The sequence below is a fragment of the Aspergillus sclerotioniger genome, assembly GCF_003184525.1.
Source record: "Aspergillus sclerotioniger CBS 115572 chromosome Unknown BO94scaffold_9, whole genome shotgun sequence".
Classification (NCBI taxonomy): Eukaryota; Fungi; Ascomycota; class Eurotiomycetes; order Eurotiales; family Aspergillaceae; genus Aspergillus; species Aspergillus sclerotioniger.
The window spans coordinates 700,409-719,216 of NW_020290999.1; the positions used below are offsets into that span (position 1 = coordinate 700,409).

Sequence of the window (18,808 nt, forward strand, 5' to 3'; positions counted from 1 at the left end):
CTGCCCATCATGACTGAACGCCTGTTGCGCCGGCGGGGGATCGCGCCTCTGCTCTCATCCCTGCGCCGTCCCCGCACATCCGCGATCGCCAGCTCGCTCACGATGGCCACCCGCCAGCACAATACCGACTCGTTGGCCACGCCCTCCTCGATCCCCGACCCAGATACCCCGTCCTCCTACAAGCCGCTACCTCCACGATGGTCCGCCATCAAATCAGCCAAGCCCTTCTCCGACTTCCTCACAGATACCTTCAACCGTCAGCATGACTACCTCCGCATCAGCGTCACCGAACGCTGCAACCTCCGCTGTCTCTACTGCATGCCGGAGGAAGGCATCCAACTATCCCCGCCGGCTCGTCTCCTCACCTCCCCGGAAATCGTCTATCTATCGTCGCTGTTCGTGTCGCAGGGCGTCACCAAAATCCGATTGACGGGCGGCGAGCCGACGGTTCGCAAAGACATCGTTCCCTTGATGCAGTCTATCGGGGAGCTGCGACAGGACGGTCTGCGCGAGCTGTGCCTGACCACCAACGGGATTTCATTACACCGCAAACTGGACGACATGGTCGAGGCTGGCCTGACCGGCATCAACCTCAGCCTGGACACGTTGGATCCCTTCCAGTTTCAAATCATGACGAGAAGGAAGGGCTTCGACGCCGTGATGCGAAGCATTGACCGGATCCTGGAACTGAACAAGGCGGGGGCCGGAATCAAGCTGAAAATCAACTGCGTGGTGATGCGGGGACTCAATGAGCGGGAAATCGTCCCCTTCATTGAACTGGGGCGTGACAGCCCCATCGAGGTGCGCTTCATCGAGTATATGCCGTTTGACGGCAACAAATGGAGCCAAGGGAAGATGGTCTCTTATCAAGAAATGCTGGATATCATCCGGGAAAAGTACCCGGCGCTCCAGAAAGTGCCCGACCATAAGAACAACACGAGCAAAACCTACCAAGTGCCGGGCTTCCAGGGTCAGATCGGGTTCATCACCAGCATGACGCATAATTTTTGCGGCACCTGCAACCGGTTACGCATTACATGTGATGGCAATCTCAAGGTGTGCTTGTTTGGCAATGCCGAGGTATCCCTGCGAGATATTCTCCGGAAGGAAAACAACGGGGAGCCGATTAGTGAGACCACCATGAAGGAGCTCGAAGCAGCAGGTCTGGTGCGTTTGGAAGGAGACCAAGTTTCCGAACGCGAACAGGAGCTACTAGACATCATTGGAATGGCAGTCAAAAGGAAGAAGGCGAAGCATGCGGGCATGGGAGAGCTCAAGGACATGAAAAATCGGCCGATGATACTTATTGGTGGGTAAGCGCAGCCCCGTACGCATCATAGCAGGCGATGACTACGAATAATGACTTGCATGTACCTGGAATCTTCTTTTCTTTTCAAATATAGACATGGGTGTGATGTTATGATGTTCAGTGAACCATGCTGATAGCCGATATAGATAATCTATCCTTGCCGAGCTCGATAAGAGCAACGCATCATTCCAATCAAACTATACTGAATTCCAGCAAACGCCCATGGCTTGGAATTCCCACCCACATATTCTCTGGCCATGGTCCAACCACCACCCAAGCCAGCCAATACCATAGTTCGCGTCAACACAATCTACCATCCTCCAAATCTACCGACCAACATCTCAATGAGACAAAACCAATCTCCCCCTCCCTCTCCACCGCATCCGACCCCGACCTCCCCCACCTCAACGCCTCCCAGAACGTCCACATGACCAAAATCGACGAAAAAGCCATCACAACCCGCCTCGCCACAGCAACTTGTCTCGTCCAATTCACGAATCCCCGTCCCTGGACCCTCCTCCGAGAAGGCCGAACCAAAAAAGGCGATGTCTTTAGCGTCGCTCGCATCGCCGGCATCATGGCCGCCAAAAAGACCCCCGATCTCATTCCTCTCTGTCATCCGGGCATCGGTCTCACGGGCGTCGAAGTCGACGTGGAACTCATCGATCCACCTACCTCTTCCTCTTCCTCCTCCTCGTCTGCCTCCGAGGACTCCTCCGTGGGAACCCACGGCGCAATGCGCGTCCTCGCAACAGTCAGCTGTCTTGGTCGCACTGGCGTGGAAATGGAAGCCATGACAGCCACCATGGGTGCCGCGTTAACGGTATATGATATGTTGAAGGCGGTAGATAAGGGGATGGTGATTGTTGGGGTTCGATTGTTGGAAAAGAAGGGTGGGAAAAGTGGTCATTGGGTGAGAGATGAACAGGTTGAGGGAGTTTGATTACATATAAAGCGTGAGGATTTGTTAATCTGACACTGAAAATGACGGGCAGCTATCTACTATTGAGGCCATACCTGTAATTTCTGCTTCGCAGTACTAATCAGTGTTTTGCACGCGCCAAGCAGTACTTATTAGTGTCATCTCTCTTGAGGTGCTCACCTCGTTTCAACTCTGAAAGTACTAGCCAGTCGATGGAAGCCAGAAAGTTTAAGAACCTCCGCCTCCTTCGGCGCCTTGAGCGGACTCCCAAGATCACGAACTACATGAGACCTTTAAAAACCTCAACCTTAGATGCCAACGAGGGTTATTGCATGGGTTCGGGGGTATAAAGTCACCCAGCGAGCATTTCCCAACGTAGGAACAGAAGAAAGTTAGCTGGGGGGTTAGACCAAGAACGGATATTCAAGCAGCTGTTTAGCTGTCCTGCGTTCCTCCGGCATCCATTTCAACATCGACCGCATGAATTCTAAAAACAACTCTTTCTCCGGGCCACTCAGCCGCTTTTCCAAGACCTTAAGCGAAACAGAGGGTACAGACGCTTCCTGATGAGCGATCCAGTTACCTGCAACAATATCAGTTCCGGAATTAATAAGAAAGGGGGTGTAATAAAATATGAAAGCGAGTCCCAACCACTCAAGTCAAAACACTGCTCCGTCGTCTCACTACGTCGCACGAATTCGCTCGGTGGCGGTCCAACCAAAGCTACCATACGCGCTAGATGTCTGAATGGATCATGGCCACCTCTGGAGTCGAAGATATCTCCAAACAGATGCTGTCCTTCGAATAAATCCCAAATTTAATGCATCATCAGCCAGAAAAGCAGGCGTATGGATATGAACAGCTGGTAGTAGCTGATGAACTCACAAGACATGCCAAATTCCAAATATCAATTGCGCTCCCCCAAGGCATTTCGAAAATCACCTCCGGCGCTCGATATATGTGTGGTTGGACGAAAGGTCCTGACTCCTGCATTTTGCCAATCCTTGCTTCACCCAAGTCGCATAGGACTGGGAGACCGTAGTTTCGGCCTCCCGTGGGCCTGCGGAACTTTCGACTGCAGTAAATAGTAGCATGTGAGTGGTTAATTGACTTCCGAGGACTTGGGTTTGTGGATTCTGCAGTTGCGAAATCCGCTAGCATGGAGGTGTCTTCTAGACTGAGCATTAGATTGTCGGTCTTTAGATCTAGTGGACGAGCATCAGTATTAATGTCTAACATTCACAGAGCATAAAGTTTCTACCAGTGTGAATAACCTCCGCCTCCGCGTGCAAGAAATCAAGTGCGAAAAGAAGCCGCTTAACGGTCATTTCAACAGAGGTAGATCAAACGGCCGGGGATTCATCCCCATCATTTCGAGGAGGGTCATATTCATCGGCTGCAGAACAAGGCATCGATGGGTTGTTCCTCTAGGACCCCGGAGATCGAATGAATCATACAGCTCGCGGATCAAGGACTGGCCCGGATGCGAAGAATTGATGTTGGCTAGGTGTTCGTAGACTCTCAATTCTCGATCTGTCGCAGTGGGATGATCTGGTAAATAGGTCGAGACTTTTAGAACGGTGTAGTTATTCGGCCTTCTATGATCGAGTGGACTGAGATCCCGACACAGCCAACTGGTGGAATATGCTCCATACCCGAGCTTTCCCACGACTTGGTATCGGGTGTGATACACATCGCCGATTCTTACGGAATAGTAATGTGCTGCTTTGTAATGTGGTAAGGTTTCTTCTTCAATCGGGGTTTCTGTAGGGATGATGATGGGCGCTATGGTAGAGTATTCTCGGGGTGACAGTCGCGTTCGGCGAATGTTGGTCCTGAAAGCTCGCACGATAGATGCCATTGGAATATAATTGCCCTTCTGGAGCTCAAAATTAGTGAAAGGCAGGCGGGATCAAGTTGCGAGGAACGGTGAGCTCATGGCGAGACAGACAGGAACAACCTCACTCCGTTGGGGAGAATGCCAACTTACTAAGCATCATTCGGCTCTCTCTTAACCTCTTTTGGTTCACACTGCAGACGAGAGTTTTTGCCAGCCCTTAAGGTATCGTTCAGTGCCAAGCTTGACCATTTGGTAGATGCTATGATCTCCGCGAAGGGTTCATTGTTTCGCAGTATGTGAAGTGTTAACGCTTCAGTTGTGGGGCAAAGTTGGGTGCCGCACCCACTACGGAGTAGATAAATATCTATACCCGGTAGAGGTGTGGGGCAACCAAGAGTAGTACTAGTAGTATTACTAGTAATGTCTTTGGATACGCAGATTTGAGTTGCTGGGCTGAAAAGTGATTCGGTGTATTTTTATATAATCTATAAGCATGCTCTAAGTGACCGATGAGAATCTAGTACAGAACCACACTGTCTAAGCTGGAGAATCCGGTGGCCACACCACCCTCGTTCACGTCCTTGGCCTTGGTCCGCATGAGCCAGCCTCCCTGTTCGTTGTGCAAGACCTTGCCTCCAGCTTGGTCCCAAAGAATCGTCCCATAGATGCCCAGTTCCCCAATGACATGCCCGCTAAGCACCTCGCCGTCCGGTCGCAGAGCCACGTTCTGGGCTTCAGCTGGCGGCTGGATCAGCTCCATCAGGATCCATCGCTTCCATTCGGTCTCAGGGAGAGATCGCAGGAACTCGGGGATAGCCTCCTTGTATATGTTGTTGCCACCTCCCTCGCGCTGGGGCTTGAGCACATGATTCGCGGCGGTTTCGGGGTTCAGGGCAAGCTCCCGACCACGACCACTTGACGAAAGGTCATGTTGGGGGGCGAAAGTCGCGCGTAGCCTCTCGATCGTGGTTGAATCGGTTCCAGAAAGGAACTTGGCAAGATGATCCGGCCCCTTTTCTTCCGCGAGCACCTGCTGCACGACTTTACACCCGGCAAGCTGGTTTAGGACGGTCGGGCATTTGATGGCTGCGGAACGCTCCAGGTGCGTGCGGGCCTCCCAGTCTCGTTCGGATTTGTAGTCTGTCGGGGTATAGAAGCAGCGGAGGTATACCGTTGTGACTTCGAACTCCACACCGTCGGCGTGAGGGGGCCGGTAGATCAGGGGCCGGGAGGGATTTGAGGCAGGAATGTGCGTGTGATCGAAGACCTCGGAGCTGAGCAGGCGGAAGACAGGCACCTTGTGAACCTTGGTTAGCTGCCTCGAGAGAGCCAATTGATCAAACACGTTTCTTTCGTTTTCCTGGACGACAAAGATGATGCAGGTAGGAAGGGCTGGAGATGACTTTGATGTCCCATAGGCTGTGTGTGCTGCCGCTAAGCCCGCGGACAGGGTCTCCACGGAAGTATTCTCGGGGGGTTGGTTCGAATCGAGGAGAGGATGCGAGGGATACGCAATGGGGTGACCCGGTGGTGAATTGAGAAGCTCGGTGTGGAGGGACGTGACGAGAGACGATAATCCACCAAAAGAGGAGGAAATGGTGTTGAATTCGACCTGCTTCAAGGACGGGGGAGTCGATGTCGACGGGACGTGGGGCATGTAGTCAGAACGATAGAGGCCAAGGGAGAGCGTCTGAGCGTATCCTTCCTCCTTAACCGCGAGGTGGACTTTCCACAGGTGCGAGATGAAATCGTCCACGTCGATGAGGCTACAGTCAAGAAAGATTTAGCACCTTCCACTGAGGTCGAAACCGAAGGAACTGCAGCGAACGCAACAGATCGCTTTATGAAGCTCTAAGCAAGACAACAGATCGCAGGTGCCTTCTTACTCTTCCATGATGTCTCCAATCCATTGTTCATCGCACGTTATCGCCGCGTAGAGCTGGTTGTAGACCGTCTGGAGGGCCCGCGCCTCTTCGAAGCAAGACTTGGGGAAAGGGCTGGGGAATAGGGTGACGGGTGCGCTGGTGGCGACCACGCCCTGAGGATCCGTCTCCTTAGAGATAAACGTCGGGGCGGGGCGAATCATCAACCCATGTTGGACGGTCCAATCCTTGATGGACCGGACAAGAAACTCCTTCTGTGCGGGGTTCAGGTGGGGAGGGTAATTCGAGTAGACGGAGTCGGCCATTGTGAGAGAGGATTTGCGAAGGGGTTCAGACAGGACTTGTCGGACCAAAGACAATCAGATCCCTGGGTAAAACGGTGGAATTGACAAGCAGGGGGATCTAGAGAAGACGCAAGATCTCCTGGAGATGAAGATCCCAGATTGCGGCGGAGGCGGAGGAGGGGCTTTGGGGGGATTACTAATGCACCAGATGGCGTGACCCCACGGTTGGATCCCTCACCGCCCGAAGCAGCTGGCAGAACTGTGAGACCGCCGGAACAAGGATGATGCGAGGGAGCGAAAGCCGAACAGCTGAGTCAGCTATCGGCAGCGGGACGACGATTTCTCGTCTGCGTTCACATCATTCCGGACTCGAGAATACTCGGCGGTCCTCGAAGTGCTCTCGACCAGCCCTGGTGCCATCATAACAATAATAATACTACTACTAATCAATCAACCTGTCAGTTCTGTCCCCCGGTTTTCTTTCCCGGAAATTCCCTCCTCCCGGCGGGGTTCCCCGTTTTTAGCCGTTCGGGCAGCCCACCACCACTGTACCCCTGCATTACTCCCTCCTTTCCTCCTAGAATCTCCAGGCTCAATGGCGCTAGAGCAAGCCTGTCATGATCCCCAAGTACGATGGAGATACTTGCTTGCCCGGAAGAATGCCGTTCCCCAATCATTCCCCCCCATGGACCATGCGTTCCAACCCAACTAACAGGGACACGCAGTCTCGTGACCGGCGCATCCGGCCCACGGCATCATCATGCCTGCCGTCCATGGGGATTTAATGACCACCGTGATTCCCACTAGTAATGAGTTGCCTCCAGATATCGTGCCGCGCCAGGTTACGCTCAGGGATCGGGTCACGGTCGCGACCTTGGTCCCTTTCACTTCAGCGGATGCAGTGCCGCGATCCCTGCTGGCCTATCTGTCCGATCAATTGAACAAGGAGATCGAGGGTGGTGATACCTATGCCATGATCGACCCAATCCCTCTGGAGCAGTTTGGGTCGTATTGGTTTTCCAACTTCGGCGCCATCATGCTCCTGGGGGATATTAAGAGCGTGCACGAGCTCCAGGCCCTGGGCAGGGGCCGGGCCAACTGGTCCAAGATCTGTCTGGGCAGCTTTAATATCCGACCCAATTATCCCGGCCGTAGTAGTCATGTCTGCAACGGCATGTTTCTGGTCACTGACGCTGCTCGCAATAAGGGTGTGGGTCGACTGATGGGGGAGGGATATCTCGAGTGGGCTCCCAAGATGGTCAGTATCCACGATGCCAGTAGCCCGACCAGACAACTCCCCCCTTTCCCCGTTACTTCATCTCTCTCACAATTCTATACTTGAGGGATGCGGTTCCCCGTCGCAGACGTCGCAGGGACTGACATCCAGCAGGGGTACACATATGCGGTCTTTAACCTGGTCTATGAGAGTAACGTGGCATCCTGCCGTCTGTGGGATGCTCTAGGCTTCAAGCGGATCGGCCGGGTGCCGGGAGGGGGTAGACTCATTTCTAACCCTGGGCAGTACGTAGATGCCATCATCTACGGCCGAGATCTTGGCCCGGAAGGAGAAGATTCCGTCACGCAAGATCGCTTCGACAAGATCCGGTATTATCTGAAGCATTCCAAATATCCTAGGGGGGCAGACCGGGCCGAGAAGAGTCGGCTTCGGAGTGCAGCCACCCATTACAAGCTAATCAGTGGGAAAGAGGGCGATGGCGAGAAGCTGATGCTGAAAGACAAGGAAGTCGTGTCGGATCCGCAGCAGCAGTATGATATTGCTCGGCAGATGCACATGCAGCAGCATGCAGGCATCAACAAGACGACGGCGGCCATTGCCGTCAAATACCACTGGGTGAGAATCAAGGAAACGGTCAGTCGGGTGATCCGGGACTGTCCCCAGTGTAAAGAGACTCTTAAGCCCCCCATCATCAACGGGATCATGAACGAGGACACGCCCGACGAGGATGAGGATGAACTGGGGACACAGGAGGTCGACCTCCCGGAGGACGATGCCGACCTGGGCCCCGGCGACCCTATGGGGGGGCATACGCTGATGAACCACACGGCCATGGATGCTCACCATAACTCCAACCCATTTGTGACCGCCCACTCGGTGGTGCAAGGACCGGTAGACTCGATTGCGGACTATACGGGCTTGCCCCTTGACCCGCAGATCATCGAAATTCATCAACAACTTCCCCGCTTCCATTCACATGACCCGATAAGCGAAGCATATGCCCACGCTGCGCACAGCTTACACGCCTCCAACTTTGATAATGACGTCCGACATCATTCGGCCCATGATTACCATATGATGGTCGATGATCCCACCGATCCCGATTCGGCCTCAGCCCTGCATCAAGAAGCGCTGGGACTGGTACATTCCCAAGCCCACGATGTCCACCACGAGCAGATTCTGAAGTATCAGTACGTGGGGCAGCCAGATGATGACCTGGATTTTGCGTGAATGTCTCTGTTATCTTATTTTTCACGGTTATTACTTCTGTTCACTCTCCTCGGGGGGCCTTCTCGGTGATGCGTGGGTTGCACTTTCTGTGGGCGTTATGGGATGGGGAGGCTTTGCATGATTACCAGATGAGCCAGATTCATATTGCAGGCGATGAAGCACATCTAGATAGACCGGTGGAATTATTACAACGACGACCCCGGGCGGGTTCCGACACCTATTTACTTGGTGCAAACTAGAATAGCAATAATAGTAGTATTGCGGTGGTTCACGTGCACGATCATGTGACTTTATCTGGTCCACGTGACCGGACCAAGCAAGCTGCGCAAGTGCACTGTATGGCCCCCCTCAGCGGGCTTCGGACTGGCTCGACTACTACGGGGCACAGCAGCGACAACCGGTGTCTGGACAGGCTATCGATCCTCTATCCCCAGAGCTCCACCTGACTTTCCCCTCCCTCCCCCGGACTCCCTCGTCGGGTCGTCAACCCCCCAGCTTGGCTGGGTTCCGCGCCCTCAGGCACTACCTCCGCCTCGGGGGGAGTGTCGCCCAGACCATCCCTCACCATGGTCTACGATTGGGATGGCAAGCGGGAGATCTGCTATCAGATGTACATCAAGGACAAGAAGGCCCTGGAGGAGATTATGGAGTACATGAAGAATGTCTATCAGTTCGCTCCCAGGTAGGTGGCCTTTCCTCGGTACTAATCGCCTCATCACCCTCATTTTTCCTGCTAACGTCTTGCGTTGGCTTATAGTAAACGCGCGTTCCAAACCCAATTCAAACGATGGGGCTTCCCTTCGAAACAGAACCCGGCGCATAAGAATGTCGAGCTCGTGGCCCGGGTCAAGCAGCTCTGGGAGAAGAATACGAGTCAGCGAGACATGCTACGGATACTGAATGATGAGGGATTCGAGATCAAGGAGCGAGAGCTGATGCGGGTGCGTGCCAAGAACCGCTGGTTACTCCGCGTTCCCAACGGCATGAAATCACAATCGCGTCTCCAGACCCCCGTCCAATTACCGGAAGATGTGGGCCTACTCGCGCTGCAGCAGGAAGTCTACAAAACCGAAACCCCCTTCGACGACACCGAGAACCTCCCCACCACCACCGCGACCGGCCCGGCCTCCCCTGTGTTGCCCCCCGAAGTTCTGGCGAAGCGCAAGGAGCGTCTGGAGCGACTGAAAGTCGAAAGTGAAGAGCGCTGGGCCAGCCGGAAACGTCGCCGCCGGACGCGCGGGTGGGCTGGGCTGCCCGCTGATCCTCCGGGCCCTCCGCGCTTCCCCTCGGAGACCACGATTGATGAGAGCAAGAAATACCTTGGTTTAGACAGTGCGCTGTATCGCCAAGTCCGGGATCAGTTTCAGCGGATCTGTGAAGAAGCCGGCTTCATCAAGAAAACCGTTGCTGGGCCCGAGAGATGGCAGGACGCCAAGAACAAGCTGATCGAGGGATCGCGACATCTCCAACAGGTGTTCTGGCATGACCCCAATCAGCTGGATGCCAAGACCCTCGCACTAGACGTGCTGTGCACGGATGTGACAAAGAGGATGAGGACCTTGGAGCGGCGCATGACCATCGCCGAGGCCAAGAACGTCCTCGGCATCAATCCGGAGGAAAGCCGGCAGATCCGCAACGCATTCTACAATACCCTCAAAGCAGATCATTTTACGAGCAAGTTGGAGGCTGGTGACGAGCATTGGAAGGAACTGAAGGACCAGTGGATCGAGAACTCGGAGCTCTTGCGCCGGATCCTTGCCCCCGGCGCGACAGACCCAGACCATGCTGCGAAGGTGAAAGCCCTGGAGGTCCTCTGCCGCGATGTCATGAAACGACTTCGAGACGACCAGACCAAGAGAGACCCCTCCCGCAAACCGTCCATCCCTCGCTCGCAGGCCCCCCACTCCGACGCAGAAAGTCCTCCAGTCAGCAGCACCTACGGCAGCGGCATCACCAACGGAATCAGTACACTAGCCTCGCAGGCGCTGGCCAGTGCCACAAGCGACCTCAGCGACATGCAGATCGATCCCTCCCTCCTACAAGCAGCCAATGACCCATCCTTCGCCACGGCCACCCAGCACGATTCAGCCAACGGCTTCGGGTACGTGGACCCGCTACTAGCACCCTCGATGCTGCATGTCCCCGTATATCTACGCATCCACCCCCAGAGCCCACTACACGGGGACTCAAAGACATGGGTAGACAAGTTGACTGCGCGGTCGGTGGTGGAATTACACCAAATTGTCAGCGCAAAGTATCCGGATGCCGTGGTGACGAAAATCGAAGGCATGGACCGCGACGACAAAGGCCACGAGATCCCTTTTGTCATTGACGAGGACCATGAGCTGGATGCGTACCTAACGCACGTGCAGGGGCGAAAAGCCACATTTGTTTTTTGCTTGAACTGAACTACACTAAACTGCCTGCGTGTGTTGCCTCGCCGTAGTGCCTGTACCCGTTACATCCTCCCGAATAATACCCATATCTACAATGCAACCAGATTTTTCTACCTGGATTTTTTCTATCTAGTATTTAGTATTTACCCCGGAAGACTGCGGAGATGCACGGACTACCGACCAGATCGATCCGCGGGTCTCCGGACGTAGTCTTCATCCTACCCAGTACCCCCAGTAGTACTATCTAGTACTCACAGAGTAAGTAAGATCGGGGAAAGCACTTGGCCGGCCGAGACCCGCGGGCAGCGGGGCGGGAAAAGCGTTCTGCCTCCCCCACCTCCCAAACGTTTCTCCGCCATCCCGCGCCGCCTTAAAACATTCGTATTTCTCCAATCCTCATCCTCCTGTTGCAGAATTGATTATCTCCAATTTCCATACATACAATCCATCTCATTGCTAGCCATTGCTTCTAACCCACCATGACATCCACATCCACGCAACCCGAAGAACCCATCACCATCCCGGCCGATCGCGATGGCGTCGCCTACCTATACGGCCATCCATTGCTGAATTCGCTTTCTCCGCCTCTCCACGCCGCCATCTACGGGCATCTGGGTCGCAATTGGATTCAGATCCCTTTGTCGAGTGTGTGCGGGACATCCGAGACGTATCCGCCTCCGTATACGCGGTCGCCGCCTATCGACAAGTTCCTGGAGTCGATTCGTGCCAATGACAAGTTTGTGGGCTCGTCGGTGACGATGCCGTGGAAGGTGGCGATTATGCCGCATTTGGATGATTTGACGGAGGATGCGAGACAGGCGGGGGCTTGTAATACGATTTTCATTCGGAAGAATGAGGATGGTTCGCGTGCTTATGTCGGGACGAATACTGATTGTATTGGTATTCGGGAGGCGCTGGTGCAGAATAGTCCCAACCCGGCGGGGTTTCAGGGTAAGCCGGCGTTGGTGGTTGGGGGTGGGGGTACTGCGCGCTCTGCTATCTATGTTATGCGCAAGTGGCTGGGCGCCAGCAAGATTTACATTGTCAACCGGGATAGTGCTGAGGTTCAGGCTATTCTGGAGGAGGATGAGCAGCGGAATCCGAGCGCTGATAAGGCTCCTCTGATTCATGTCACTGATCCGGCTGTGGCTCAGACGCTTGAGACCCCCGCTGCTATTGTGTCGGGTATCCCCAATTACCCGCCTAAGACGGAGGAGGAGATCCGGGCTCGTCAGGTCCTGCAGGCCCTGCTGGGGGCGGCGGATGACCAGAAGCCCAAGGGCGTCATCTTGGAGATGTGCTACCACCCCGTCATCTGGACCCAGATTGCCGAGTTGGCCTCGGCTGCGGGCTGGAAGGTCATTGTCGGTTCCGAGGCCTTGCTCTGGCAGGGGCTGGAGCAGGCTCGTCTGTGGACGGGAACCGATGTGGTGGCTGTGCCTGGCTTGCTCGACATGGTGAAGGGGGTCGTGGCCAAGAACCTCGAGGACCGCCAGAAGTCCAGTCTGTGATTTGCTGTTTTCCTTCCCGAAGTTCCTTCCGACGACATGTTTTCATGATTCCTGTATAGACTTTAGCATACCCGGAGCATTGCTTGTGTTATCAAAAAAGGCTAGAGAGAGCCCGAGGGGTGGCATGACGTATGTCTCTGATTGGCATGCGTGGTCTGGCTGCTGTATATAGTGCAAATCTCTCGTTCTATCAATATATGTATATGGTTTATGTATTGATGCTCATGCCCCCGGTCGGGTGTATTCCAGCTGTCGCACCCGCTTCCAGACTTCGCGCACCGTACGCTCCTGCGATTGACGACCGGTTTCGGTGGCCGAGGGCCCGGCCGGTCTGGTCTAGTTAGTGGTGTTCAGGCAACTGAGTAGAAGGGGACGGGGATGGACGTGCCTAATCGCCAGATATAACCGACTGCCCAGGCGCACATCTTCGATAGGAGCGGTGTCCGGATCGTCCGGGGGATTGGCGGTGGTGACCAGACCGCCCGCCTCCAACAGAATGGCAATTCCCGCTGCGACATCCCTGCCCTCACGTCAGCCAACACATTGATTGCTGCACTGCACAAAGCAAGCCAACTTACCACTCCCAACAGCCACCCTCCCACCAAATATCAAATGACCCCATGGCGGTATACGCCAGGTCCAGCGTGGCGCTCCCCAGACTCCGCACTCCGTGTACCATGCCCCCCTTGCCCCCGCGACTGCCCACCTCGGCTGCCAAGTTGACGAAACTCTCGATCTTGCGGTACATGTTGCCGTCGGGGATGTCCCGGCGGTCCTTGCCCCACTCACAGGACAGGATGCACTTGCTCGGCGCGTTGGCGGGCATGGGAGGGATGGAGGGGTTGCGGATGAGCGGGAGGCGGCGCTTTTCGTTCAACCAGGCGCCCCGGTTCAGACACGAGGAGAAGAGCTGATCTTGGAAGGGGGCATAGACGACGCCGATGACGGGACGGTGATTGACGAGGAAGCCGATGGAGACACAGAACATGGGGAAGATATGGGTGAAGTTGACCGTCCCTAGACAGAGGGGTCAGTGTGGCCGGGGATCATGGGGTCCGTGGCAGTTAGTACCGTCTAAGGGGTCAATGCACCACGTCGGGTGCTCATCGATCAGGTAGTCGCGCGACTGGCCTTTGGCGTAAGTTTCTTCGCCCAGGAACCTGAGGGCGGGGAATCAGCGGGGGACGGGACGGAGGCTGTTGCAAGAACCTGGAGGCATACTTGTGGGTGGGATATTCGCTCTGAATAGCGGATTTGATGAACGCTTCGACATCTGCGGGGAACAACGTCCATCAGCGCCGTGCGAAAGCCGGAGCGGGGGAGATCGGAAGCGTACCTTCATCGGTCTGGGTGACGATGTCGACGGCGCTGTCCTTTTCCTCGAATTGCTGGCCCGCGCCGTCGCCGATGCGCTTCTCGATACTCTCCAGCAGGAGCCGTCCGGCCTTTCGACCCAAATCCACGGCAAAGGTGTATATCTTGTCCAGCTGCTCTTGGCTGAGCTCCTGGGCCGCCATGGTGGGTGACTGTAGGGGGGTTGTATAGGGGGGGAAGTATGGGCCGGAGAGGAAGCTGGGGGAACAAGGTGGTCGGATGGGAGAGAAAGGAGGTTGAAGAGGTGAGTGAGAGATAGAGAAGAGAGCGAAAGAAAGAGTCATCGGGACCCCCGCCGATAACCGACCGACTTGATCGGTGGGGCCGAGCCCCTCTTGCCGGGGGTCCGATCGAACTTCCTGTTACTAGATAGTAGAGAGATACATCGATACTCGATAGATAAGAAGGGAACAATATCCTTTAGATCTCGGTATGTACCTAGGGTGTACTACCAGTTCTGAACCCTAGGTATGCATCCTCCTGGTCCATACCCTAAGCCCCGGGCGGATCCTCGGGCGGATCTCCTCGGGCAATGCAGCCAAGAGCCCGGTGAACTCCTGCCTTGTCTATCTAGACTTCTCGTCTTCTAGACTTTTTATTGACGTCTAAACATCTATACTAGTGAGTATTGAAGGGATGTACCTTTGTGGTTGCGGCGGTTGGGGTCGAGCCAGGGCCGGGAAAGCCATCTCCCCGCACCCGGCGCTTTCTTTAGCCCGCACTCTATTCAGAGGGGCATCGAGGATATGCATACAGGGTCCTCCGTGGCAATGCATGTTAGGGATACACTGCGGGGCACCATGCATTCTTCCAGACACTCTCCTGGACATTTCGGGAGAAGCAGAAAAAAAGTCGGATTCTATCGGAATCCTTTTGAAGACTTACTCTAAAACTCAAGACCTTGGGCAGTTATTGAGGCGCCCAGGATCCTTTGGCCGTGGCAACTTGCCTTTTATCAGTCAGTTAAGATGGAAGGCTTTCCCCCCAAGTTGCGGGAAAATGAAGCATATCAACTTGCTTTCGTGTCGCTTCATGCCGAGCAATGCTCGGGATAGACTGGCTGGCTAAGAATATTTAATATCTCTGAGCCAGCCATGGTTGTCAATTCACCAACCCATCATTTTCGCTCAATCAGCAAGTCGCCACGATGCCAACAATAACATAGGCTTCTTCTCTGTATTGGCTAGCCCCGGAATTACTACTTGAAGTGGGCGAGTATCTGGATCACACCAGTTTGGCCCACCTGTCTGGCACCTGTATGTATTTCGCACAATTCTTCCGCAAGGAGGTGAAAAAGCGGGCAAAGGCGCATGCCCTAGCCCCCGATGAGGTCTATGCTCAGATATTAGTACTCACGACACCGCAGCACGATGAGAGGCAGCGCCAAGAAGCTCGTCTGCTGATAGAGAACACCCCACAGCCCATGTTTGCCAGATTTGTAACAAGCGCTACATCAAACTGGCAGGGCCTATGTTGCTGTCAAGGCATATCTGGACGCAGGCGTGAGTGCCGATTCCTTTGACCTTGACGGCCATCGACTATTGGAAGTTGCTGGTTCTTATAGGAGAGCCAACATCACCCGGCTCTTGCTGGAGTACGGGGCCAATCCTAACCTACCTCCCCGTTATACGACAATAGCAACCACCGTTTTGGATTGTGTGGGAGCCCCGCAGGAGACTATCACCATTCTCTTCTGAAACACGGTGCCAGGTTCACAATGGCGCACGTATTCCACGCCATCTGTGGCATGAGATCTGGCCCCAGGCTGCTCAAGCTTGCACTTGACAATGGAACGGACATTCGTGCGATGGACCCTCTGTATGATGCTGTAAAATGCAGAAACCCCAATGTGCTCAAGATGGTCCTAACATCAATACCGAAGCTCCTCCATACCCAGGGGTCCGAGACGGCATTGAGTACAGCCGTGCTGCATTGCCGACCTCAAAACGCAATGGTACTGCTCCGCAAGGGAATCCGGATTTCACCTCCGGTCGGGATGTATGCGCAGAGTGCCTTACAGCGAGCAGTCGAAAGAGGGTTTTTCAAGGTTGTGGATGCGATTCTTTCCCGGCCAGAGCTGGGATCCGCGGGATGGACGGCAGAGTTGATGAAATGTATCATCGTGGCGAAGGAGAGAAAATATTGGAAGGTTATGGGCTCGTTGCTGAGATGCTACCGTCGCAGCGGTGGGAAATCACTCCCCGATTGTCTCAAGGGACACAAACAGGAGGTGGGGAGGCTGTTGAAGCACTTCGAAGACATCTCTGCGCCGCTGCGGTGATCCAGTCGGTGGGTCTACTTTAATCTCCAGGAAACCCTAAGAATTGCGGGTAAAAACATGTTGACATGTGGAGTATACTACTACTATGTAGTATGTATGTACAAGGATGGATGCTTATCGCTCGGCTCACAGCCACGACTAAACAAAGAACTACTTATCTACTAGTATATACTAGTATATGCAGGCAGATATTAATAGAGATGATTCCGTTGAGACACATCACTCTGAACTAGGATCATTAAGATCATCTTACGCCCCCATGTCTTAGGTACTCTTGGGGCATTCTCCGCCCCCCCCTTGACCCAGCCACCGCCAATCCCTTCCCCATCCCATTCTTACGCCCTAGATACTACTCTTAATTCATCCTTTTCCCCCTCTTCCTCCTCCTCTCATTCTCTCATTCTCTCATTCTCTCATTCTCTCCTCCTCTCATCCTCTCATCCTGCATTTGGCCGGATTCCACCATGATCCTCTCCCGCCTCTGGCCCGTGTGCCTCACGCTGCTGCTTGTGGTCGGGTCCAGCGCCGTGCAGGTGAACCCCTTGCCGGCTCCCCGCAATATCTCCTGGGCCACATCCGGTCCCAAGAATCTAGCAGGCGTCGTCACTCTCCGCACCTCCGACGATACCCCCGACTTTCTCCTCGCCAATGCGTGGGATCGGGCCTGGAAGACCATTGTCGCCCTGCAGTGGGTACCTGCCGCGACCGAAGCGCCCTTCCCTTCCTTCCAGCCCTTCCCCACCGCCACTCCAGGCGTCGCCAAGCGGGCCAAGCGCGCCTTGCCCTCCCTGCAGTTTGTCGATGTGTCCGTGGCCGATATCACCGCCGACCTGCAGCATGGCATCGACGAGTCCTACACGCTCGAGGTGGCTGACGACTCCAACATCGTTACCATTCAGGCCCCCACCGTGTGGGGAGCGCTCCATGCCTTCACCACCCTCCAGCAGCTGATCATCTCCGACGGCCAGGGGGGCCTGATCATCGAGCAGTCGGTCAAGATCCAGGATGCACCGCTGTACCCCTACCGCGGCATCATGATTGACACCGGTCGGAACTTCATCTCCGTCAACAAGATCTACGAGCAGTTGGACGCCATGGCCCTCTCCAAGCTGAACGTCCTGCACTGGCACATGGACGACACCCAGTCGTGGCCAGTGCAGATCGATGCCTATCCGGAGATGGTCCGCGACGCCTTCTCCTCGCGCGAGATCTTCTCGCACGCCGACATGCGCAACGTCGTCGCCTATGCCCGCGCGCGCGGTGTTCGCGTCATCCCTGAGATCGACATGCCAGCCATTCCGCCGCCGGGTGGAAGCAAGTTGATCCCGACATGGTGACCTGCGTGGACTCATGGTGGTCCAACGACGACTGGGCCTTGCACACCGCCGTCGAGCCCCCTCCCGGCCAGATGGACATCATCTACAACGGCACCTACGATGTAGTCCGCAACGTCTACAACGAACTATCCGACATCTTCCCAGACCACTGGTTCCACGTGGGCGCGGACGAGATCCAACCCAACTGCTTCAACTTCAGCAGCTACGTCACCAACTGGTTCGCCGAAGATCCCTCACGCACCTACAACGACCTAGCCCAATACTGGGTGGACCACGCCGTCCCAATCTTCCAAAACTACAGCACCTCGCGCCGACTGATCATGTGGGAGGACATCGTCCTCTCGACCGAGCACGCCCACGACGTGCCCAAGAACATCGTCATGCAAAACTGGAACAACGGCCTAGAATACATCGACAAGCTAACCGCCCAAGGCTACGACGTCATCGTCTCCTCCTCCGACTTCATGTACCTGGATTGTGGCATCGGCGGCGGCTTCGTCACCAACGACCCCCGATACGACGTCATGAGCAACCCCGACCCCAGCACCCCCAACTTCAACTACGGCGGCGCCGGCGGCTCATGGTGCGCCCCCTACAAGACATGGCAGCGCATCTACGACTACGACTTCACCCAGAACCTAACCGACGCACAAGCCCAGCATATCGTGGGTGCAGCCGCGCCCTTATGGTCCGAACAAGTCGACGACGTGACCGTCTCGAGCCACTTCTGGCCGCGCGCCGCCGCCCTCGCAGAGCTGGTCTGGTCCGGCAATCGCGACGAGCAGGGCCACAAGCGCACCACGCTGATGACCCAACGCATCCTGAACTTCCGCGAGTACCTGGTCGCCAATGGCGTCCAGGCTACCGCCCTGGTCCCTAAGTACTGTCTCCAACATCCGCACGCCTGCGACTTTTACCGTAACCAGAGTGCCGTTCAGTAGACTTGGACATAAATGAGGGTGTCTGGATTGATGTACATGAGATGGATGGGTGGATGGATGGGATTGATCTAGCGCTGGATAGCTGTGGGACACATACCGATACCAATGAATGCACATGAAATGACTGACCCGAGTCGGGGTGTATATCCATCCATGCTCTGTAGATTCTGTCTGTAGTGATTGATATTCTCCGATGGCACACAGGCTTTAGTGGGGGCGAGGGCTGAAACGAATAGCTATGTAGTATCTACGTGTGTATTTGT

The 18,808-nt window shown here is 55.1% G+C and overlaps 10 protein-coding genes across 10 annotated transcripts; 7 read left to right on the forward strand and 3 right to left on the reverse strand.

Moving 5' to 3' along the window:
• Window positions 1-9: 9 nt before the first annotated feature.
• Window positions 10-2,252, forward strand: BO94DRAFT_555344 (molybdopterin cofactor; the record flags this gene model as incomplete). The annotated part of the gene is made up of 2 exons (XM_025613786.1): window positions 10-1,313; window positions 1,484-2,252. 2 exons carry the CDS (start codon window positions 10-12, stop codon window positions 2,250-2,252), a joined length of 2,073 nt encoding a protein of 690 aa, XP_025469242.1.
• A 383-nt stretch (window positions 2,253-2,635) lies between these two features.
• BO94DRAFT_555345 (kinase domain protein) lies at window positions 2,636-4,092 on the reverse strand (the record flags this gene model as incomplete). The annotated part of the gene is made up of 5 exons (XM_025613787.1): window positions 2,636-2,814; window positions 2,883-3,024; window positions 3,117-3,436; window positions 3,493-3,547; window positions 3,637-4,092. 5 exons carry the CDS (start codon window positions 4,090-4,092, stop codon window positions 2,636-2,638), a joined length of 1,152 nt encoding a protein of 383 aa, XP_025469243.1.
• A 429-nt stretch (window positions 4,093-4,521) lies between these two features.
• Window positions 4,522-6,471, reverse strand: BO94DRAFT_533663 (glutathione synthase). The gene is made up of 2 exons (XM_025611367.1): window positions 5,958-6,471; window positions 4,522-5,837 (listed from the first exon to the last, which is right to left on the reverse strand). Exons 1-2 carry the CDS (start codon window positions 6,257-6,259, stop codon window positions 4,589-4,591), a joined length of 1,551 nt encoding a protein of 516 aa, XP_025469244.1. The 5' UTR covers window positions 6,260-6,471; the 3' UTR covers window positions 4,522-4,588.
• Window positions 6,472-6,629: 158 nt separating this feature from the next.
• On the forward strand, window positions 6,630-8,920 carry BO94DRAFT_533665 (putative histone acetyltransferase Spt10). The gene is made up of 2 exons (XM_025611368.1): window positions 6,630-7,496; window positions 7,629-8,920. Exons 1-2 carry the CDS (start codon window positions 6,999-7,001, stop codon window positions 8,703-8,705), a joined length of 1,575 nt encoding a protein of 524 aa, XP_025469245.1. The 5' UTR covers window positions 6,630-6,998; the 3' UTR covers window positions 8,706-8,920.
• A 168-nt stretch (window positions 8,921-9,088) lies between these two features.
• On the forward strand, window positions 9,089-11,219 carry BO94DRAFT_622947 (Clr5 domain-containing protein). Its single transcript, XM_025617113.1, has 2 exons — window positions 9,089-9,387; window positions 9,463-11,219. The coding sequence occupies exons 1-2, from the start codon at window positions 9,272-9,274 to the stop codon at window positions 11,111-11,113; spliced, it is 1,767 nt and encodes a 588-aa protein (XP_025469246.1). The 5' UTR covers window positions 9,089-9,271; the 3' UTR covers window positions 11,114-11,219.
• Window positions 11,220-11,306: 87 nt separating this feature from the next.
• Window positions 11,307-12,805, forward strand: BO94DRAFT_533669 (shikimate dehydrogenase family protein). The gene has a single exon (XM_025611369.1). It carries the CDS (start codon window positions 11,581-11,583, stop codon window positions 12,610-12,612), a length of 1,032 nt encoding a protein of 343 aa, XP_025469247.1. The 5' UTR covers window positions 11,307-11,580; the 3' UTR covers window positions 12,613-12,805.
• A 29-nt stretch (window positions 12,806-12,834) lies between these two features.
• Window positions 12,835-14,129, reverse strand: BO94DRAFT_555350 (inositol monophosphatase family protein; the record flags this gene model as incomplete). Its single annotated transcript, XM_025613788.1, has 6 exons — window positions 12,835-12,943; window positions 13,001-13,132; window positions 13,191-13,629; window positions 13,684-13,772; window positions 13,834-13,885; window positions 13,949-14,129. The coding sequence occupies 6 exons, from the start codon at window positions 14,127-14,129 to the stop codon at window positions 12,835-12,837; spliced, it is 1,002 nt and encodes a 333-aa protein (XP_025469248.1).
• Window positions 14,130-14,369: 240 nt separating this feature from the next.
• Window positions 14,370-15,149, forward strand: BO94DRAFT_396360 (uncharacterized protein). The gene is made up of 2 exons (XM_025607359.1): window positions 14,370-14,454; window positions 14,609-15,149. The coding sequence occupies exon 2, from the start codon at window positions 14,623-14,625 to the stop codon at window positions 15,052-15,054; it is 432 nt and encodes a 143-aa protein (XP_025469249.1). The 5' UTR covers window positions 14,370-14,454; window positions 14,609-14,622; the 3' UTR covers window positions 15,055-15,149.
• A 466-nt stretch (window positions 15,150-15,615) lies between these two features.
• Window positions 15,616-16,292, forward strand: BO94DRAFT_573943 (uncharacterized protein). Its single transcript, XM_025614994.1, has one exon. It carries the CDS (start codon window positions 15,704-15,706, stop codon window positions 16,265-16,267), a length of 564 nt encoding a protein of 187 aa, XP_025469250.1. The 5' UTR covers window positions 15,616-15,703; the 3' UTR covers window positions 16,268-16,292.
• Window positions 16,293-16,601: 309 nt separating this feature from the next.
• On the forward strand, window positions 16,602-18,769 carry BO94DRAFT_533671 (beta-N-acetylhexosaminidase). The gene is made up of 2 exons (XM_025611370.1): window positions 16,602-17,527; window positions 17,548-18,769. The coding sequence occupies exons 1-2, from the start codon at window positions 16,732-16,734 to the stop codon at window positions 18,543-18,545; spliced, it is 1,794 nt and encodes a 597-aa protein (XP_025469251.1). The 5' UTR covers window positions 16,602-16,731; the 3' UTR covers window positions 18,546-18,769.
• The last annotated feature ends 39 nt before the right edge of the window (window positions 18,770-18,808 follow it).